Here is a 22,266-nt window from a genome sequence, read left to right as displayed (position 1 = left end):
GAGGGTGGTGTGTGGTTCAAGGCTGTTCTCCAGTTGTGGTATTTTTGAGAGACCGCCAAGCTCATGTAATGCCCAACCAAGTGTTCATTAAATCCAGATAACCTCCATCCAAACTGTCCGTCTTTCCTTTCCATGATCAAGGATATTACAGGAACGTTAGGGGAACGTTCTCTAAAGGTTACAACGGTAGGGGAACATTAGGGGAATGTTCTCTAAAGGTTACAACGGTAGGGGAACGTTCTCTAAAGGTTACAACGGTAGGGGAACGTTAGGGGAACGTTCCCTAAAGGTTGCAACGGTAGGGGAACATTCTCTAAAGGTTGCAACGTTAGGCGAACGTTCTGGGAACGTTCTGAGAACAGTTGATGTAACCAAAAACTAACGTTCCCTAAACACCAGGAAAACTTTCCATGGGAACCAAAAACTAACCTTCAGGGAATGTTCCCGTAACCAAAAACTAAAAATTGTTACCTGGGGATAATCCAACTGGGCACATACCTGTTCTCCTCAACTGCTCCTCCTGCTGCTTTCATGTTTGGTAATCCTCTCAGAAAGATGCTTGAGATCCTGAAAGCCCATTCTTGCCCACCTTTCCTTCCAAACACTCTTTTCTGACAAGCTAACAGTTTGTATTGGAGAACAACTCCACATTATATGTGATTATTTTTAAGCAGAGGTTTGCTATAACATCCCGCAGCTGGTGGGCACCGAGGTGTTTAATCTCAAGTTTTTCTTCAAATGGCAGCAGACTTTTAAATTTGTGCTGTAGAACATAATCCACATCCTTCATGTTTTTTTTTGTTTGTTTTTTTTACTGCAGCCGACTACGAGCCAATGATGACAACTGTACTTGGTCCAATCAAAACGCAGCGCAGCAACAGGCATGGCATCAAATTTGTGCGGTTTTGAGCATGTGTATACTATACAGTATGTGCAGCTATCCACACATTGTGGGCCTCTTGAGCCAAGCAAATTTAAAACACAATTTGAAAACTATTATATCAGCCACTAAGTTGTAGGATCAATAACAGCAGCAACCAATATGTTATTAATTTCTTAGGTGGGCTAAGTACCACTAAAACCACACTTTATAAAGTAGCATAATAGGCTACATGAGCAAAAAGTATCATCAAGTTACATTTACTCATGTACCGTACTTTTGTTTTGAGGTACTAAATTAAATTTCCTGCAACTTTGTACTTTTACTCCAGTAGGTCTACATTTCAGAAGGATTTTTAGGCCTACTACATGCTTGGTTGCCTACTTCAAGTAGGCTAGCTAGTCGACATTTTGATGCTATTTAATTTAGTCTACTAAACTAAAATGTTGAATGCTGGCCTTTTAGCCTACTTGTAACTTAGGCTACACAATTGCTACTTTTACTTATAAGTACATGATCTGCCCAGTAAGGACACATACGTTGCCACTACATATGCAAAAGGTCACTTCATCTGTAATTGATCGCGGGTCATTCTGAAGCATTGTTTAATGAGCGTCTGGACGTCTTATAATGATGGAAATCTATGCATCGCAGCAACGTATTAACTATGTCGGTTAGATGTATTACAAGTTCCTCAGTTCGCGGGTCGTTTGGAAGCATCATCTAATGAGCGTCTGGATGGCTCGATGATGTTTTTTGCCCCCAACTGCTCCTTCCAGGCAGCCTTCAAGGCACCTAACCCTAACCTTAACCTTAACCCTAACCATAACCAGTGCCTAATTCTACCAGGCAGCGATGCCTGGAAGCTGCCTTTGGGGGCAAAAAACACAGATAAACGTCTGGATGTCTTAACTTTACACACACTGTTGATGTGATGGACAGTGAATCTGAATTCTGCCCAGCAACATATAGCTTTTAATGTGTTATAGTGTGCTATTTTCTATAATAATTTGAACTTGTGTAAATTGTCTTTGAGTACCCTGAAAATCGCTAAGTAGGGCTACTTATTACACCATTGTGTAAGCTACAAGTAGCCTACCTTGCTTTTGTGCTAAAGTAGGCCTAGGCTACTCGAGTAAATGTAGGCTACTTAGTTACATTCCACCACTGTTCAGTTCAGACGGGAGAATTTTTATTTTGGTAATCAACAATATTCTTACGTGTTCCTTTATGCGTATTTTATTTTGAAAGTTGTATCGGAAGCTCTACGACGTTATTGCAGCTGACTTGACAGTCTGGGGTCTCATCTCCTCTCCCACTCTGCGGCTGCTGGTCGCTGTCATGCAGGTGGAATCTGCGCAATGTAGCTCAGCGTAGGAATCTCCAACCCAACCAGACACATCAGCGGCCTGCAACGCTCATACACCGGGCACTGCACTCCGGAGATCAGGCTGTATTTACCGCTGTGGAGGAAGCACTTACTACGAGACGGGAAATAAACAGAGAATTAGAAGATTTTCTTTCTGCTTTCACTTGATGATGATCAGTTTGTTTAAATATACCAGCATTATTATTTTGACACGAGATGACAATACAGCTACATTTTTCTAAGCATTATTCTGCTGGAATAACCACAGTGTTGTGTTGATGCTGAGGTTGTTTTTCTCTCCTGGCGCAGTCTAACTCAGCTGGAGTCGCATAGGATGCCATACAATCCTATAGGAAGTGACTTTCGCAGCTTGACAGGCAACAATTTCCAAGAAACGAAAAGGACGTAATATTGCGGATCTTTTCGCTTTAAACACACGAACACGATGGATGAAGGCACTGCCAGCGAGACCATCCCAGATCTGAAAGACATAGAGGTGAAAATCGGCCGGAAGACCCCCGAGGGTTTGCTCAGGTGGATGCGGGAAGAGGCGTCCTCTCTCCGGGGAGACGCCAAGCTGACCACCGCGCACGACACCTGTAAGGACACGGGGAAGAAGAGTTTGGATGAAAAGATCAGGAAATTGAAGATGGAGATGGTAAGAGTGCTTTAGTCGAGTGTGTGTGTGTGTGTGTGTGTGTGTGTGTGTGTGTGTGTGTGTGTGTGTGTCGCGCGCGCGCGCAGGCAGTTGAACGTGTGGCAGAATCTTGTTTTCCAGGTTGTGGCATTTAATGAAGTCAGTCACCACATCATTGAGATATAATATTATTGAGAAGAGAATTTGAGCCAGCCAGTTCTGCTCCACTGGACTCTGTTGTTGTGAATATTTAAACATGTATCAGCATATCAGTTTATCATGACTCAGAGATGGTTGAAAACTATGCAGCACAGTCATTGCCTACAGGTGTAGGCTACAAGCGAGATTAGTAGTAGCGTATTAGTATCAGTAGTATTGTATTAGCTAGATTAATTCATGAAAAACAACAGTTTTAGTTACAGTACCAAAAAAACACCAAGATTAGTATTTGTTTTTGATGCATGATTGCAAGCTAAATCATCCATACCATGACTTCGAAATTGTTATTTAAGACCAATACATAAGATCTCAATATTTAATGTTTAGTTAATGTGCCAAATGTGATAGATAACGGTAGGCCTACATTGGCTATAATTATTGTTATTTTTGAACATAATATAAACCAATAATATTGATCCTGATCCCTTATAGGCCTATATTTTGTTTAAAAGTATTGTGATTGAGATAGGTGCAGGACATATTACAGTTAAAAAATCAACTTGTCAGTGCTCTCTGGTGGACAAACTATGTAATGTGACACTGCTTCCAACCTAGTATGGCCAACAAGATATAAACAGATAACGATGTCTGCAATAAGATAATATCGGCTTGGACGATTTATCAGTCTAACTCTAATTGGTACTCCCTGAAACTAACCAATGTTTTTGCTTTAATTCAGTGGGACTGAATAGCAAATTTATAGTATTTTCAATACTGTAGAAAGGCAAGCCGCTAAGCTTAGCAAAAAGACTGGAAACAGGGGGAAACAGCTAGCCTAGCTCTTTTCAAGGGTGGTCAAATCTGCATCTTAGTCTTGTAATAAATTATACTGTTACATAACTGTAACAATTATAAAGTTACAAATAGTTATATTTACACATGTATATACTCTAAATACACTGTCAAGAATTTTGTAACTTTATGTTACTGTATAAAATGCATCAGTGATATTTGTCATTTGAAGGCTCTTCATACTCAGTCAACAATTCAATATGCTCCTTACCATGCCAACAGCTACAGATGGTTGCTTGGAAATTCGTTGACCACCTGAAGGCCTGCAAAAAATGTGAGGAATTCATTGTCAATCTATTGTCAGATGGTTAACACTCTAATTACACACATTTATGTACATTTTTACTTTTTTTACATATGACAACACTTTATTTCTATAGGCTATATTTATCCCTTTGAAATATATTTTAGTTTGATTCATATGTAAAAACTGCTTTTGTTTCACATATTTAATGATTAGCACATGTAGAAGTGAACTGCAATTGAACTTTTTCTTTTCTCCAGACAATTTGTTTTGTTCTTTTGTTTTGACAGCAGATTATTTCCTGTTGAGTAGTGGTCAATTTGTTCCATTAAACAAATATCTCTCTTACTTCTTGTTTACATGGACCCTTCTCCTCCAAACAGTGGAGGCCTGTAGCAATAATGCACCACTCTACTGTTGTTTTGTTTCCCCTTTTGTGATCATGTATGTCATACATTCTTGTGGTTGCAACACTGCTACCACACTCCCAAACAAAGTAAGCTGTCTTCTGAGAGAGTTGCACCAAAACATGTTGGTTACATTCAAACATCCTAAACACATTATCAGTTTGGTCGAGTGTTAGAAATATAAACTTATTTCACTCCAGTGTCTTAGCAATGCCAGCTCATAAATCTGTTGCCCAGGTACTTTAGAGTTGTGATTCCTAAATAGGAAATAATGTTCTCTCCCCACTATAACTGAACATTTCCTCATTAAACATTATCAGCTTCACTTTTAGGAATGTGGGCTCATTTATTTGAATAGGTCATTTGCAAAAATATATAAAAGTAATTCTTAAAAATAATAAATCAATGAATAAATCAACAACAGTTTTATTGATTCCCCTTACAGTCACATCATAAATCCCACTGCTTGCAGCATGATGGCATGCAGGTCCATTTGACAGCTCAATATGTAAAAGCTAAATAAATGGAATACCAGGTAAGAAGAAGAAATGTATCTGGATATGATATTGGTGGTGTAAGTTTAGATCATTTCAGTGACATCATCAGGCCCAGTTTTGTCTGTAGAAACAGGATGATATTTAGTCTCCAAGCTTTCAATCAAATTATTAATTTCATAGGGAACGACGACAATTATTAGGACATCAAAATGTGAATGTTAAAGGTGCAATATGTTATATGTTTACTGTAATAAATCCAAAAAAGACACCAATGCGTCATCAGATATTAAGGAAACATGCTAAGTTGAAATACTATCTTTTCTGACAACAATGCTAATGCCAGTATTTTCGTTTTCCGTTCCATGACGTAATTTCTGTTTGTGTTGGCCTGTGTGTTGTTATCAACTGCCCAGTTTGACAGCCAGGCCGGGTTGCCAGATATACCTGTAAAAACGTAAACCCAGCGCGCTACAGCTGTAACGTTAGTACAGCCATGAAAGCAGCAAACAAACAAACAGGATTAACGGAGATAGATTCTACCCGACCTAAAAAAACTGGCATGTTTCTAACAGTTGCGTAACCAGAGACGTAACAAATCCCGGGTAAATATTGGAGATGTATTTGAAAGATGGAGACAACTTAGAGCCAAAAATGACACAGAGTTAGCTAATTTCCTCCTGAACAGCTAAACATTAGCTTCAGGGTAATTTATCACGGCTACAAGGGACGGGCATTTTATGTCATTTCAACATTCGTGTACTCACATTGAATTATATAGCTAAAGTACCCGAGTTGGTTACTTGCAAAAACAAATTGAGACACAGCCAGTAAAGTGATCCCAACTGGTCCTGGCTTATGCCGCCATGCTAACCCTGCTAACGTTACCGGAGGACCAGGCAAGCGGGCCATGGCTGTTTACAATGTGTAGCCTGTTCAGCGGCCGTCGCCAACAACGGTGAGTTGTAAGCCAAGAGAGGGTGGCTGTAAATCTGGAAGAGTGGACCGTGAGTTTGAAGTGTGTTTAGCGATTGTTGCCGTATTTCTAAGCCAATAAAGTGTGTTCAGTCGGGTGGAGAGGACGGCAAAGTAGTGTAATTTTTAGCGGTTCCTACCAGAATTGTAACCCGAAGAAGTGTCTGTCCATCAGGTGCAGAGGACAGCGAGGTTGTTGTGTTTTTAGCGGTTCCTACCTTAATTCTAAGCTGAAAAAGTGTGTCTGTCAGTTGGGTGCAGCCAGCATCTAACATTAGCTACTCTGATGTGCTGTGAAGTAATGTCTGGCTATGTGAGACAAGCATCTAGCAACATTGTTGTGGATGCTGCGGTCTCAGCCTGGCAATCTTCATGAACTTTAAGTTTGGGGAGGAAGGGGCGGGGGAGACAACTCTCTCCAGTATTTTTAATTTGTACTGCAGTAACTATTTTAAAAACTAGCTGTCAGTATTACATATTGCACCTTTAAAGAGAAATGATCTGTTGTTGAACAATGTCAGCCAGTTCCTAAGTATATATAGTCGACCAATGCACACAGTTTGGATTCACAAAGCATTCAGAGAGTTTCTATAAATCTGTTGAGAGCAGAGAGCCAGACTGATTTGTTAACAATTTTAGCCATTTATCAGGTCTGCTGCAAAAGAGGGAGGACTGAGAGAGAAGTGATAAAAAGTAGAGATGTTCCGTATCGGTACCGATACTGCCTAAAACGCTGGTATCGGTATCGGGAAGTACTGGAGTTTATGCACTGATCCGATACCACGTAATAAAGAAAAAATACGTTACAGTAGTTTATTTATGTTCTTTTTCCGTTATAACTGACTGTCAAACTGGATAATAAAAGAACGTTCTGTGGCATTCATGTTTCACAAAGAGTTTAACCTGAGCCAGACTGACAACAAAGATAGAAATAATATCACATCCATACAGGGATAGTAGTATACAGTTGTTAAAACATAATAAAATATATGACGCACTGGTATCGGATCGGTACTCGGTATCGGCCGATACGCAAGTTCAGGTATCGGAATCGGTATCGGGAAGCAAAAAATCGGACCATCTCTAATAAAAAGCCTCTTCCTCACTGGAGGGGAATGAAACTTCCAGCAGTGTGTGTATGTATGTGTGTGTCTATGTATGTGTGTGTGTGTGTGTGTGTGTGTGTGTGTGTGTGTGTGTGTGTGTGTGTGTGTGTGTGTGTGTGTGTGTGTCTGTGTGTGTCTGCTTCATTCATCTGTGAGAGTGGTGTGGTGTAATAGGAGTGCAGAAGAAGAGTATTGCACTTTAATCTAATGGAAAACTGTACACACACTTGTGCATACATTATTAATCTGTATGGTTTTTTTTCTCACTGTGTGTCATTTGTTACTCTACTGTATCTGTAACTGCAAAGCATGGTGATGCTGGGCTACAGCATCAGTCTGCTCTGTATCTGTGTGAATGTGTGGGTCATGTTATCACTGTGTCACCACCAGTAATGAAATGTTGCTCTGCTTCTTGTTAACTGTTAGTGTACACATAAAGTGTACACGTTATAGTGTATGTTAGACAAACACACTGCCTTCAAATTGTATGTCAACTTCACACAACAAAAACTCATTCATCACCCCGAGTTACTAAGTAAGAGTCAAACTGAATTTGTTTCAATAAATAAGGCAACTGCTGTACAATGCCTTTCCCTTTGCATGGCTAATGTAATAGTACATACAAGTACCCTATGGAGTTCTTCTCCACTAGCAGTGCTATGGAGCAATTGTTTGGTGCTGTTTTGTTTTGGGCATGATTGATCAACATTTAATTGACAGAAATATTGCTGATTAAATTTCTGTCGTTACACTGTTTGATCATTAACTAATGTTATGTCGCTTTCATCCTTGTTCTTGTATGTCAGAGAAATAGGAAGGAAGAGATCTAAGATGACATACAGTGTACTTAATGAGTGAAAAGGCTTTTGGAGTGATCTTCTGGTCTGGTCTTGGTGTCTGATATCTGGCTTTAGGCCAGGTCTTTTAACATCAGTGCTTATGGCATAGTATGGTAGAGAAGATTTTACAGCACTGTGAAGTCAAATAAATGTTTTTAATGATTTAGTATTGCTAATCATCCCTGTGAAAGCAGTTTTAAAGCTTCTGTCTTGTGCAATTGTTTCCAGCTGTTTAATGGAAGACTCTCCTGATTTACTGGAGACAGAGACTTCACTCCTTTAAAACCACATAAAGACACCCACACACACACACACACACACACACACACACACACACACACACACACACACACACACACACACACACACACACACACACAGCTATCAAACGGAAACATACAGGGTGCATGCTGTGTTATTGCTCGGGGTATGTCATTCTTCTTGTCTTGTCATTCTCCCTCTCTGTAGCTTTTCCCTGTCATTCTCTACCTCTGTCTTCCACCTCTGGGCAGTTAAATTACATTGCAAAGTCAGCGTTGAGTGCAGAGCAGAGCTGTAGGGAATCCAAATCTAGTCTATTTAATCTCAGTCTCAGTCTTCTAGCTACTGGCCATATCTCCTCAAAGACTTTGTCTAATTAAATTATTGCCAAAGGACCTGAGCTCCTTTATTCGCCCATAACATTTAGTTTTCAACCCTGTCTCTGAGAAATTATGTTTATATACTAATTTGTTTTGCCAAATATGTTTTAATAATAAAAAAAAAAAATCCTGCATGTTGTGATCCAAAACATGTCTGCTGGGTAGTCTGTAAGGGACAAATAGAACAAGGAGACAGAGAAAGATGATATTGAGGGAAGAAAAAACAGGTGCAATGCTTTGATCGGTCAAATATAGAAACACAAAAGAGAAAATAAGTACAAAAAAAATACAAGGATGAGTAGATATTTTACGGATCATTCAGGGGTGAAGGTAGACAGATGGAGCCGTTGGAGGTTTACGCAGCGACAGGGCCGACCTTCTGTCAGTTGAGCCTGTAGGGACTCTGCAAGGACACCGTTTGTCTGCAGAGTTAGATTGGGAAGGTGAAACGACAGACAGGGACACCATAGGACATGACAGAGAGACTGTGCAGAGAGAGACAGGTTTTTTTTTTTTGCTGGTGTACGAGAAAACAAGTGTGTTTGTGCTGTCCCTGCTGGCAGTGATTCAGCAGTCTGTTAGGTAGCGGTGTGACATTGAGAAGCTGTTTTCACCCACATGGGAGAGTCTGCATCACTGATCACACTTCAGCTGTGCATACGTTATTGCAGTGTACGTTATCATGACTGAATGGCTGTGTTTAGACACTCAATCTGTCAATACATGATTGAAATTGCATTCTTACACTTACCATTCTCCCCAAAAGAGAGGATGGTCTGATCAGAGAAACCTTGCTGATCCTTTCACATATTGAAAAGGGAAAGCTGGTCTACAATAACATGTAAAATACAACTAAAAGGATTATTCTGTTTTATTACAAATTGGGTTTTATTTTCATTGTCAATTTTGGTTATGATAACATAACACTCACCAAAATAATTTATAAATTCATGCAACGAAGACAGATGGCAAGAAATGCAAGCGGTCAGCCAAGACTGGTTGTAAATAAGTCAAGAATATTATTGCAGATTAGAGTGAATAATGGCCAAAACTACAAAAATAAGACCTAAATCGTATCCTCTTAATCCTTTAAGATAAGGAGTTAGTATCAGGCCAAGTTTTATTTGAAAAATAACACATGGCTTCTGTCTGCATTTCATAACTTTTTGCACATTTGAACAATAAAACAGCAAAGATGACAGAGCATCTACTGTCATGCTTTAGAATTTGATAAATAACATGTTGATAGTTAAAAATAACAATCACTTAAGACTTTTTTATCTAAAACATTTCAGAGTTTTGCAGCAGCTGTCACCTCAGTTTGTGTCTCGTGTAACCATTTAATCAACATCTCTGCCTGGATAAAACCAAGGTTCAAACCTCTGATCCCAAACACGGCACCACAATTTGCTCTGCCACATAATCCAAAATTTTTACAGAAGAAAATGTCCCAAAAAGTACTACAATCTGGAAACCAAAGTCCAACAAAAATATCCACAATAGTAAACAACAATGTTTACTACAATAAACCCAACAATGTTCTCAGTGTACAGTGTGAAGCTGTTTTAGGTACGTCTGATGTGTTGGCAGTCGTGGCACATTCAGCGTCCCACCGGTGTTCTGTAGTTTGAAAGAGATAGAAACAGGTCAGTCAAAGTCAGGGACTGAAACACACCTTCAGTTAAATTCCCTCGTGCAGAGGAGATCACTGAAGTGTTACCATCAGACACCTTCTCCTGTTGGTGTTTGTATTCTGGGCTGAGGGTTTTTCCTAAAGCTCAGCTGTGTTACACTGAGACGGCGTGAATGCACACACACACACACACACACACACACACACACACACACACACACACACACAACTAGTTTGGATTACATTATTGATTGTTTAGTCTGTTGAATGTCAAAAATAATGGCAAATGCTTGTAACCAGATCCCAAAGTGATGTCTTCAAGCTACTTATTTTGATTGACCAATAATCAAAAACACTAAAAATACTAATTTAAAAGTTAAAGAACAAATCCTCACATTGTACAAGATGTTAGGGCAAATGTGTTTTTTTTAACTTTGCAAATGATCTGGTTACACTATTATCCAATTGCCATCGTTTACCATTCAGTTGATCAGTTATTTGATTAATAGACTGACTTATTTGACTTCCACTTAATGAATTTTGTAGTATTAGGTGTCATGAAAACAGTTTAGATTAAGGCAGATTACTCTGCTATTAAAATTTCAATGTCATTTGATTTAAGAAAACTCCTGAGCCAAGTGAAATCTCGCTCATTTAGCAGATTCATTTTAAACAAAGAATGATTTTGAATATTGTTTGCAGTGCAGGCAGAAACATTAACTTTCCAGAATCCTATGCAGCCTTATGGTGCTTGGCCTCACGCCTCAGCAGGAAAACTGAAATCCGTTTGGCCGTATACTGATGGCACAAAAATGAAGAAAAAAAAAGATGATTAATGTGTGTTTCAGTCCTCAAGACTGCAGACGTTCTGGACTCCCTGCTCTCATCTGGCTGACTGGACTCACCAAAAAACATTTTGGCCCCAGTTTGACTTATTTCATTCATCAAGTGGGTCCTCTCTTTAATAAGTCAGTTTGACTTCATCGTATAACTAAAGTCTGTAATCAATTCGGAAATAATGAAAAGATTAAATAATTTTCCTGCTGGAACAGCAGCATAACACACAATGTAAGACACAGTTGGTGTGTATGTAAACTGGACGGATTCCACTGTGGCACAATGATAGACATGTAGGCATTTTTAATTAAAAAAATGATGAATGACTGAAAACACAATTTGCATAAAGGACTTATTTGCACATTTTTATTTAACAGAATGTGATATCTTTGTATCGTACAATGTTGATTTCTAGATTAATATCCCACTAATTCTAAAGATGAAAGCATTTCTGGTAATAAGACCAAAAGCAATGCTGCATTTTAGGTCTGGATTTTGGTTACATTTCTGCTTGTTATTCTACATTTATTCACTGAAACTGCTCTTTCTGGGAAAATGTAGTAGGATTATGCGCATTTTCTACAGTATATGCCATATGTTTGAGGAAAACAAATCTATATCCAGGACTGTGACTACTAATTGTTTGCTTGATTAGTGTTTTCTTGTGTAATGTTTTGCTTGAAAATGGCTTAAAGCATTAATTATCAATATAGTTGCAGATTATTTATCTATTATTTGACTCAACTCTACTTGTATCATCATTTCCTTTTACATGCATGTTTACTGATCAAGCATATTGAATATTAAAGTACAGTCAGAATACACTCTGCTTGCATGTGTTTTACAGACTAGTATTATTAAGCAGTTTGTCTACATGTTATTGTGGATACAAATAATTTTGGTTTGGTTAGGATTAGGGCTGCGATATTACAATGATATTATTTGTGATAAATAAAAATATATTAAAGTGTACTCAAAATACAACAATGTGTTGTTTAATTTAAAACAAATGAAAGGAAATTATTTCCAATGTTCTTCTATTGAACATATTGAACAGTGAATTGACTATAAAAGGCAACACTGAAAAAAGAATGACAGTCACATTTTAAAGTGCAGTTTTCTACTGATATTTTTAACACAGAAAATATCGGAGTGTCGCAGCCTTTTGCAATGTGTTTATTGCGCCAGTTGATATCGCAATGACGATAAAAAAAAGAATTTATTGTGCAGCCCTAGTAAAGATACACATCAATCATGACAGTTATTTGCTGAACATAGATTATGGAATAAAAGGCAGCCTTCCAACTAAAGAAAAATGAATTTAGTGGATCTATGTTGTCTAACAACTCAGCAGCAGAGTGAGCACAGACAGCTTTGTTAGCATTGTGCTACCTCAGTGATGACAGACATAGAGCTACTTTTACTGCCACCCTCTTTAGGCGCTCAGTCTCTGCCAGCCTAAAAAAAACCTCAAACCCCACCCCCTGCACGCACGCATGCACACACGCACACACGCACGCACGCAGATCTGCACCACATTGATCACCATTCTTCTTCATCTTAGCTGTTCCAGATGTCTTTTCTGCATCTTAGATGATGTGGGGACACATCTTTTTACACAGTCACATAGTTACATTACATTTTCATTTGACAGATGTTTTTGTCCAAATAAGTGCATTCAAACTCAAAACAAACAAGTTGAAAGTGCAAATCTCGCCAATAAACAGCTGAACGTGTGTTTAGAAAGCTACAGTGAGATGGTAGTTAAGTGCTAGCATGGGGTGTTGAGGTGTAGCCTGAAAAAGTAGTTTTTTTGTCTTGTGGGGACTCTACTCCCATCTGAGGACATAAAGCTGGTTCCCACACGCTTGACCATCTTTGCATTTATGGATTAAGACTTTGGTTTTGGTTCAGATTAAAGTCATGCTTTGGTAAGGTTTGGGTTAGGCATGTAGTGGTTATGGTTTAGGTTTGGGTAAATCAATGTCCTCACAAATCACATAAACAACCCATTTAAAGATTTCAAGGCAATCAGACTAAGTAACAGTGGTTGAGCTAATGATGTAGGTCCATATTACATGGGCATGGCTAACATAGTGGGCTGCACGTAACAGGGGCAACCCGCCCATATTCAACGTAAGCATGGAGTATTATCTAAACAGATGGTTCCCAACCTTTGAGGCATTTGACTCCTAGAAATGAAGATGCTTGTAACCCCTCATCAAAGTTTATGGCCTGAATGTGGACCAAAGGGCGATTTTCCTTCTCTGATTGTATCATTTGAATGATTTATAGAGGCCTAAAAATGTGAAAGTATTCAATAGGTTACACAAAAACACAAAAAAATAGAAGAAAGGAAGAAAGGAAGAAAAACAAATATAATTTAGATTTATGTGACTTCTCAGTTTTATCTTTTGGGGCTTCCAACCCACAGTTTAGAAACCACTGATTTAAATCACCCATCTTCAGTGTTTAACTACAGTGGGCTTGATACTGAGAAAGATGAGGGGAATACACTGAAGGTGCTTAAGTAGTTTCTACAGCCAGCAGTGGTTTAAACAAAGGTCAGCCACCTCCTATGCTTAAAAGGTTATGTATGAGACGTATTTTTCTCTGTACATACACAGTTTTCCCTGTAGATGAAGGAATCTCAGGATGGCAGGGAGAGTTTTTTTTGAGAATCATGACAGAAATGCTATACAGACTAATTCTACAATGATGCATCGCCCCACTGGAGGCATGACTATCGATGCTAACATTGCAGGACCAAGAGATAAATAGTTTGGCAGGTTGAAAGAATCAATACCTTTCTTTCTATAGTATATATAGGAAATGAGCAGTATACAAAGACTCCTAAAGGTCAGACAGCAAAGGTCTTAAGGTCCCTGCACTTCTACCTAACATCGCTACATATGCAGTTTTTGACCACCTATTCTACCACATTTGCGCAAGTAGCAGAGAGAGACAGAAAAAGTAATAAAGAAAAACATTATTACGTGTTAGAAAACTGAGATACTGAAAGACTAAAGGCTTAAGCTTTGAAAGAGACTTGTTATCTGCAGAGAGGACTGCATAGCTTTGAATGTCTGTGCCATATATCACCTCTTGGCCTTGCACTTCACCGCAGACCTCTGCTAATGTATTCTGGGGAGGAATTTTCCATGGCCGCAGCCATCTTTTTCCTTTTATTCATCGTTTGGCTTTTTCAACCTCCTACACACACACACACACACACACACACACACACACACACACACACACACACACACACACACACACACACACACACACACACTATAACATTAGAAGACACCAGTGGCTGTTATTTCTGATTAATCACTACTTGAATAATTATATCATGACTAAATAAATATTCAAGTATTTTTTTTTTACCATTTACAGGGCATATTCTATAGTCATACTTTCCACTCTATCAGATTTCCATCTTGGAACATCTCCTGCAGAGTTAGTTTTGGTCAAATGTCCCTGTTAACACTTTAAACAGCTTAATCCACAATTTTCTCGAAACCATCTGCTTTTTTTATTTCCATCTCTAAGCTTTCCCCCCTCTACATTTACCTTTTTTGTTTCCACACTGGTTGCTGCATATACCCGACCTGCCAGCTTCTGTTATACTTTACTTTCAATTATGGTAATCTGCAAAGGTTTAATAGCATTATAATGGTGTTTGCACTTGCCTGTGGAGCCAAAGCTGAATGCTTAAAATAAATATATGCAGACTCCTGGTGGTTCCCAGGTTTATAGTTTGTCTGGTTCTCATATAGAACTTTTGCTTTCCTATTGCAAACTATCAAAACATGAACGCAATGAAAATAGTCATAAACTTTGTACCTTCATTCACATCTCCTGTTTTATTTCTCCGCAGGCTCACTTGCGTTCTGTGGACGTCAAGATCTTGCAGCAGTTGCTGGCGGTCCATGAAGGCATTGAGGCAGTGAAATGGCTGATGGAGGAGCGCAGCACGCTGACGAGCCGCTGCAGCAGCCTAACCAGCAGCCAGTACAGCCTGGGCGAGGGCCCTGACACCTCTTGGAGAGGCTCCTGGAGCAGCCTGCAGGACCCGAATGACAAGCTGGACAACATCTCTATCGGCAGCTACCTGGACACCCTGGCAGATGACATGGATGAGTACTGCCCCTCCAGCTCGGAGTCAGTCATCTGCTCCAACACGCCGCTGGTCTCAGAGGCTACAGCTGGGGGCCGGACAGGGGGAGGCCCTGGGGTCACGGTCACAGGAGCTGGAGTAGGGGTGAGGTCTGGAACTGGGTCTGGAAGTGCGATTCGTGCTGGACCAAATGAAAATGGAACTGGGGTTGGAAATGGGATGGAGGTAAAAGGTGGACCAGGGACAGGGGGTACCTGTGCTATTACTGGGACTGGGACTGGGAAACAAGCTGTTCCTGTCAGCTCTCCCCAAGCCAAGTCTGAAGGCCCCAAGCAAGATGCTCCGGTCTGGACGAAGGCTTCAGAGAGGGGTAAAGGAAGTCCCGTTTCTAAGGACAATACCCAGACACAAGCCATCAAGGCTAATGGTGTCCTGGAGAAAGCAATCACACAAACAGGCAGCCCAACCCGCCTCAGCCTCAACGAGAAACTGGGAACCGGCCAGAGCCCCAAACTCAAACCTTACAAAAATGGAAAGATCGACTTGGATACTTGCAAAATGAACGGAAAAATGCATCTGGAGTATGACGCGCACTGGCGGTGGGTGCAGTCGCAAGAAGATGTGACGTTTTTGTAAGGAGGATAATAACAGAGGGGACTAAAGCCACTATTGAACACTCCCTCTGTAACATCAAAGACCAGATCACTGAAGGATAGAAAAAGAGTGAACTGCTGGTCTGACATGCACATAGTGAAGCTTTCCTTGTTGGAAGACACTGAGTTTGAAAGACTAAGAATACATTTTTTTCTGTTGTGTTTTTCCCTCCTGTGACTGCACTAACTTTCTATAAAACATTGATGTCAGTATTAAGATGGATGCACATTTCAGGATTTTGACCATTTTTAGCCAAACTGGGCTGCCTCACACAAATCAATTTTAAAATCCTGTGCCTCAGGGTCTTTCTTTCTATTCCCTGATTTCTTTTCTTTTCTTTTCTAAAGCACAGTGAGACGATCTGATGGAGAGCTGAAACATGATTTCAGATTGCTTGACATGCTACATTGACCAATGTAAATGAGAAGATTTTAATTATAATTTGACTTTATTAAGCAGAAAAATAATTCCCATTAGATCAGTTTCTCTTACTACACTCAATCTATAATTAAAACCCCAGGGGCACAACAAAGATCTTCCCGTAAAGAATATTGCTCTGGGGTCTCCTTAATTACTTCATACGCCCTGTAATGGACCTTTAACGCGACTACAAACAGCACTGATAGAGCCGATTGTACTGCATTTATGTTAGTAGAAGACCAAAGTTTTCCCCTATCAAACCATCATGTTTGAGTCACAACTTAAATTTATTATATGAAACCTTTGTCTAAGACAATATAACTGAATACGTAATGGTTATAGACAGTATTACTTGATAAAGTATTATTCAAAACATATTAAAGACCTTTTGATAAAATATGTGAGTGTGTTTCTCCCCGAACTCATAGCTGCCTGAACAAAACAAATAGAAGATATTAAAATAGAAGACAGAGCACTGAGGTTAGTAAAAGTTTCCCTCATCGAAAAATAACATACCCACTGTTAGCATTTGTGTCATTGTGGAGCTAAATACCTTCAGTGCTTAACCAACCATCTGCAATCTTGTATATTCACTGAAAAGCAATACAGCTACAGTGTGCATCAGGTAGCAGTCGTGGCTGGTTGTAGGCAAATACTGAATATGGCTGAATATAATTTTTTCTTTTAACCGTTATGGTACCCTGTGTATGTTTTTACTAAGCAGATGTTGTGCCTGATTGGTGTAAACCTTAACTACATATGCCTGTACTTTTCCCTTTTGAGATGACTGCACTGCTGTTTTGATAATCTGAGTTTTTTTCATCTCTTGCTTGCGTGTACAAATGACTATACCAACCAGTTTGTGTGCTCTCGCTATGTAAGTGTTGACTGGCAAACGTGTTATGTTGGCTGGGTGGATATTGCATGCCCTGTGCTGAGAGCTTTATTGGTTAAATCATGAGAAATGAGTTGAAGACCTAAAACAATCAGAAAAGAAAAGCAATATTTCTTGAAGCCTTTCTTGTGGCTTACATAAGCAGCCTGGAGTTTCCAAGACTATTGACAAGAAATGGTGTGTGTGTTTGTGAGAGAGAGAGAGAGAGAGAGAGAGAGAGAGAGAGAGAGATGCTGACTTCCTGCCTAAACACAGCTGGCCTGTCAGGTTCAGATAAGAATAGATGAGTCCCAAAGGTTTTTAACCATTTTCAGCTCATTCATCATAGCGTAACTTCTTCTCCTACCGGTCTGCAGTTAGTCATGTTGATGCTGCAGGGGTAGAGCAACACATTTGATAAACGAACGGGGAACCTGTTACATAATTGGTACCCAACTTTGTATGCTACAGTTTACCTCGTCAAAAAAAACCTCCTTGTGATAAAAGGTTTGGCTTACCCTCTCTCCTACCTTATATGACCTTTTGAAAAACTGATAATTAGGAGTGAGTTTACAATAATGGAATAATGGAATATACACAATGTATGATCCAGCCCTTACATTTTTAGACTTCAACATGTGGAGAAATCTGTTGTGTTTTAGTCTGGGAGAGGGGTTTAGCAAACAGTCCATTGTTTGTCTTGTTAACTGCTTGCATTAATATGCAGTGCAACTAGTTGTTTTAACATGTTGAGTGATAGTTAGTCTTGAATTGCCAGCCCTATCTCCACAGCGCTGCGGAGGAAGGTTGGTTAGTCCACACAGCATTCCGGGATAGAAGAAACATGCTCTGGTATTTCTTTAAACCAATCACAATTGTCTTGGGCGGTGCTAAGCGCCGGACACAGCAAAGGTGCCTCTGCAAAATAGCCTTAGGAAGGAACTTAATTTGGTGGAACATGTGTACGTTCAAAAGTTGTTTTAGTCATGCGAGAGAAAACTCAGATTGGACCGATAGTCTAGCTAGCTGTCTGGATTTACCCTGCAGAGATCTGAGAAGCAGTCATCCATACTCCTCATAAATGGACCAGAGTTTAGAATGCCAACACAACGAAAGCGGAAGGCAATAACGTCGACGATATAGACTAGTTAGGCCGCAACCTCTCGTGGTCGTAGTAATTATTGCAGGAGTGAGGAAGGAAGTGAGGTGACAAAGTACAGGGACAAGTTGGAGTCAACCAAAGCCGGTCTATCTTTAATCAACCCACTTCCTGCCAGGTCACTGTAAAGAAATCCTTAAAGCACGCTACAGTAAGATGTCAAACTCAGCATGTCCATTTGTTTGAACCACTAAAGTGTTTTCTCTCTCCTCCTGCCTTTCTTTTTATCCTACTTTCCCCCCACCACACTGGTTCGATGGAAATGCTCAGTCTGTGCCAACACACACATCATGCACACACAATGCCCTCTCACTTTGAGACAGCACCATAAAGCCGGCACCACAGAAACAGCGACTGTAGGCCGTTCCTGGAGATAGGAAAGGAAAACTGTGTTCAAACTGGACCTTGAACTCTTGGATGAGTTGGAACAACTCTCTAAATCCTCTAAATCTCTTTGAATACAAAAAGAAGAGCATTTATCCATCGCTGAATACGTATTTCAACCACGGTATATCATCCAGTCAGAGACATGAAGTCATTTGAAACCGTTCCTTTTTAACATATGTGTTGGCTGTAAAGCAACATTGCATGCCAAAGAGACTCTCTGCTCTGCTAGTTTGTGGTTTTCTTTCCAAATTTGCCAAGCCACATGGAAAAAGAAGTTGCCAAGAACAAACCTGTAAAACACATTACAACAAGCTAAAGTGACTCAATGAAGGTACACTGTAGACCAAGATGTTGTCATGTGTTTTCAGTGGACACATCCAGTTTAAAATTAGACTATGTTTTAAAACGCTCAATGGCAGAGATTTAATGAGTGGTGACAGTCTAGGTGCCAGGAGAAATCACTTGTGGCCTGATTGTTTTTGAAAGAGGGATATAAGTATAAGCATGGTAGTGTTACTAACTGGCAAGCTATTGGGAAATACATTTCAGTCAAAGCTTTCCAGTATATATTAGAGAGTATGGAGGTAAACACAACCCGGCAGGCTTGCTCCCTTCCGTCCAATCCTATTATGATGTCTGGGATTCATCTGATGTCCAGTGCGTGGTGTGTTTGCCTTGGCTTCAGGTGGCAGGCACCCTCCAGCTATTCTGGGCAGCAAGACAAACAGCATGATTACATAGGCGAGTGGATATCTACACGGTTGCCATGACAATGAGAGTGAGCAGGCCTCAACTCTAGTGGTGACATAAAACAATGTTTACTGCGGTGCAAGTGGCAGTATAGCAATGATGTTTGAATGATGGCAGGTGAGATGAAAGAGATGAGATGAAGGATCCCTGTATAAAAGGGGTTGTATGTTTGAACTGATGAGCTTATTAATGATTTATTTACTAATGTTTTATAGATCAATTATAAGCCATTAATATTAACGTTGGGTTTCCAGGTAGAGAAGAATCCCTTATTTCCAGAAAAGGGCTGCAGCGATAACATTTATAACTGCAGACTTAATGATTAAAACACTTTTGACTTATTCACTTTTGCAACTGCAGACTTAATGGATATTTTGAAAGTTAGACACCGATGAGCATTGATTGATGGACTAGTAACATTTATCTGCTTTATTACCAAATACAAATACAAAGGATGAACATCAATCAATGGAATGTTTTACCATATAGCCAAATGTTGTTATAAGTAATGCTAATAGCTGATCAATAATGCATTAGTAAATGTTGTTTTCAACATTAAAAAAGCCATACTTACGTATTAACACTTTAAGAATAATTCATATTCCTTGTTCATATCTTTTGAAAACTTTAAAGAGGTCTTCAAAATCACTTGAAAATATTTTTAATCTCAGCTCAATATGTATGTATTGAAAAAAACAAGTATTGTCCAAACACTGTTAATCACACATGTTAATGTTAATGTAATTCTATAGTACCCAATTTGGGCTCAAAACATTTTTTGTAATGTAATAAAACAGAGAAAAATGTTTTTTAACAGTATTGAAAGTTCTTGAGAGGCAGAAATCACAAGACATCCATGGTAAAACTAAATAAAAGCTTCAGATGAAAATTATATTTCTCAAGCTATCAAGAATTTTTTGCTTCCTTCTTGTCTCTCTCCCCACTATTCTACATTGGCACACTGCTTAGCCACTCTTTTTATTAGCCACCTGAAATGCAGTCAAAAGCCCTTTTCCTTCATTCTTTCATTTTGAAGAAGCTAAGAGACAGACTGGTTGTGCCCTTCTGGAGGCAAGATAAAGGGATAAACAGCTGCGCTAAACAGCGATGCACACAGCTTGCAGCTAAAAGGAAGCTTCCACCCCCGGTATCCTGCTGTTTTCTTCCTTCCTCTTATACATACACAAACATGCACAAGCACATTTATCCCACGACTGACATGGGTCACTTGGTACCTGACAGCTCCTCAAAGAGCGCCATTAAGCATTTCCTTTACTTGAATCTTATTTATCCTAGTATGTGTGTGTGTGAGTGTGTGTTCACATCCCAAACTGCTCAAAGACATGGACGTGAATTGAAATAAACCCCACTGAGTGCACACTGGGCTCTGAACCGGGTCCAACACTTTACTTAGGCAACACAAAGCTTAGAGGATTGAAAGATAAAAGCCAGAGAGACCGACTGCAGTTCACTGGATCTGTCCAATCTATATCTTGCTTGAGTGAGTGGAACGGTTTTTATTTTCATGGTACGATGGAAATACTATGGTATTATTTTGTTATGCAAGAAAAAAAATATTTTTTCCTTTGTGAAGTGGAAATGTTAATAATAATAACTGATTGTGTTATTAATGTGGAGAATTATGTTATGCAGTATGTAAATTATACAAGCCTATCCAATGAATAAAGATATTTTAAATGTTTTTGCTTGTGTTTTTATTCCTTGCTCATGATAATATCCTATGCTATTAGTATGCTATTCAGCTGTTTGTTTTTTTAAATCCTTTGGACAAACTCTGTATTAAATATTTCCCCTGAGGAAAGCAAATGAGAAATTCAAAACCTCCCCACCTTCTCTTGATCAGCAGCTGTTTTTCACCTGACCTCTTAATGTGAACTACACTGAGTGCTTTCAGTGAACCTTATGTAGATTTCTAATCAATACTTGGCCCAGTCCTCCCACAAAGGTTTATCAATGCAGATCCATTAGCACTCAAGCACTCAATGGCCATTTCACAAAACAACGACAGCATAATATCCTGTTTGATGAAAGTAGAAAAAGCATCACTGGCCTTCTTCTGGCAGGACGTCTAAAGCTTTCGCAAAAACTAAGAAACCATCATCAGAGGCAGTTTGATGTCAGGGAACCACAGCAAATAAATAGGCTACCAGGCGTGGCCTAATAGAGAAACATATAAACATTCATAGGTGTCATGCCACTGGTTTATATCTACTTATGGAAAATGCTTCCACAAAAAAGTAGAATGTCCCAGTATTTACTTTTTATGATTTCCACTACTTCAAATAGAGGTGTGAAAAAGAAATACATAATAACAAATTCTGAAAATGCAAATCAGCACTATATTCACATGGGATTTTGTTACAGGGCTGATTTGACGCTCAGGGTAAGACATCAGATTGCATAGCTGTTTCCCTTTTTCCAGTATTTGTACTTAGCTAAGCTAACCAGCTACTGTAGCTTCATAATTACCTTACAATTATGAGAGTAGCAATCTTCTAATGGCATGAAAGCGAATATCTAACACATAATAATTGTGATAAATAGCTCAGATAAATAGTGATAATTAGGTTTTCTAGCATACATCTTGTGTATTCACACGTGCAATGGGCCATACACTTCCTAACATGCTCACACCTTTATAGGGGCACAAATCGAAAGGGTTTATCCCCACAGTGCTATTTCATTGTAAAGTGCTTCTCAAATGAGCTGACATAATCCCGTGTGTGTGTTCAGTGTGTGCTCGTGTATAAATCCAGTGTTATTTGTGCCCCCCCCCCATCCTTCTGGTTACAGCTCAGCAGT

The 22,266-nt window shown here is 39.4% G+C and overlaps 1 protein-coding gene across 1 annotated transcript; it reads left to right on the top strand.

Moving 5' to 3' along the window:
* The first annotated feature begins 2,183 nt into the window (after positions 1–2,183).
* Positions 2,184–21,145, top strand: lurap1 (leucine rich adaptor protein 1). Its single transcript, XM_078258547.1, has 2 exons — positions 2,184–2,907; positions 14,960–21,145. The coding sequence occupies exons 1-2, from the start codon at positions 2,695–2,697 to the stop codon at positions 15,833–15,835; spliced, it is 1,089 nt and encodes a 362-aa protein (XP_078114673.1). The 5' UTR covers positions 2,184–2,694; the 3' UTR covers positions 15,836–21,145.
* The last annotated feature ends 1,121 nt before the right edge of the window (positions 21,146–22,266 follow it).

The sequence above is a fragment of the Sander vitreus genome, chromosome 9, assembly GCF_031162955.1.
Source record: "Sander vitreus isolate 19-12246 chromosome 9, sanVit1, whole genome shotgun sequence".
In the NCBI taxonomy this organism is placed as follows: domain Eukaryota; kingdom Metazoa; phylum Chordata; class Actinopteri; order Perciformes; family Percidae; genus Sander; species Sander vitreus.
The sequence above is the reverse complement of the archived record's forward strand: the minus strand, read 5'-3'. Positions and strand labels throughout refer to the sequence as shown.

Bases quoted from the DNA above. Each gene is read 5' to 3' on its own strand.
- lurap1 (XM_078258547.1), top strand. From the start codon at position 2,695: ATGGATGAAGGCACTGCCAGCGAGACCATCCCAGATCTGAAAGACATA. The intron at 2,908-14,959 runs GTAAGAGTGCTT...ATTTCTCCGCAG, and splicing joins GGAAATTGAAGATGGAGATG to GCTCACTTGCGTTCTGTGGA.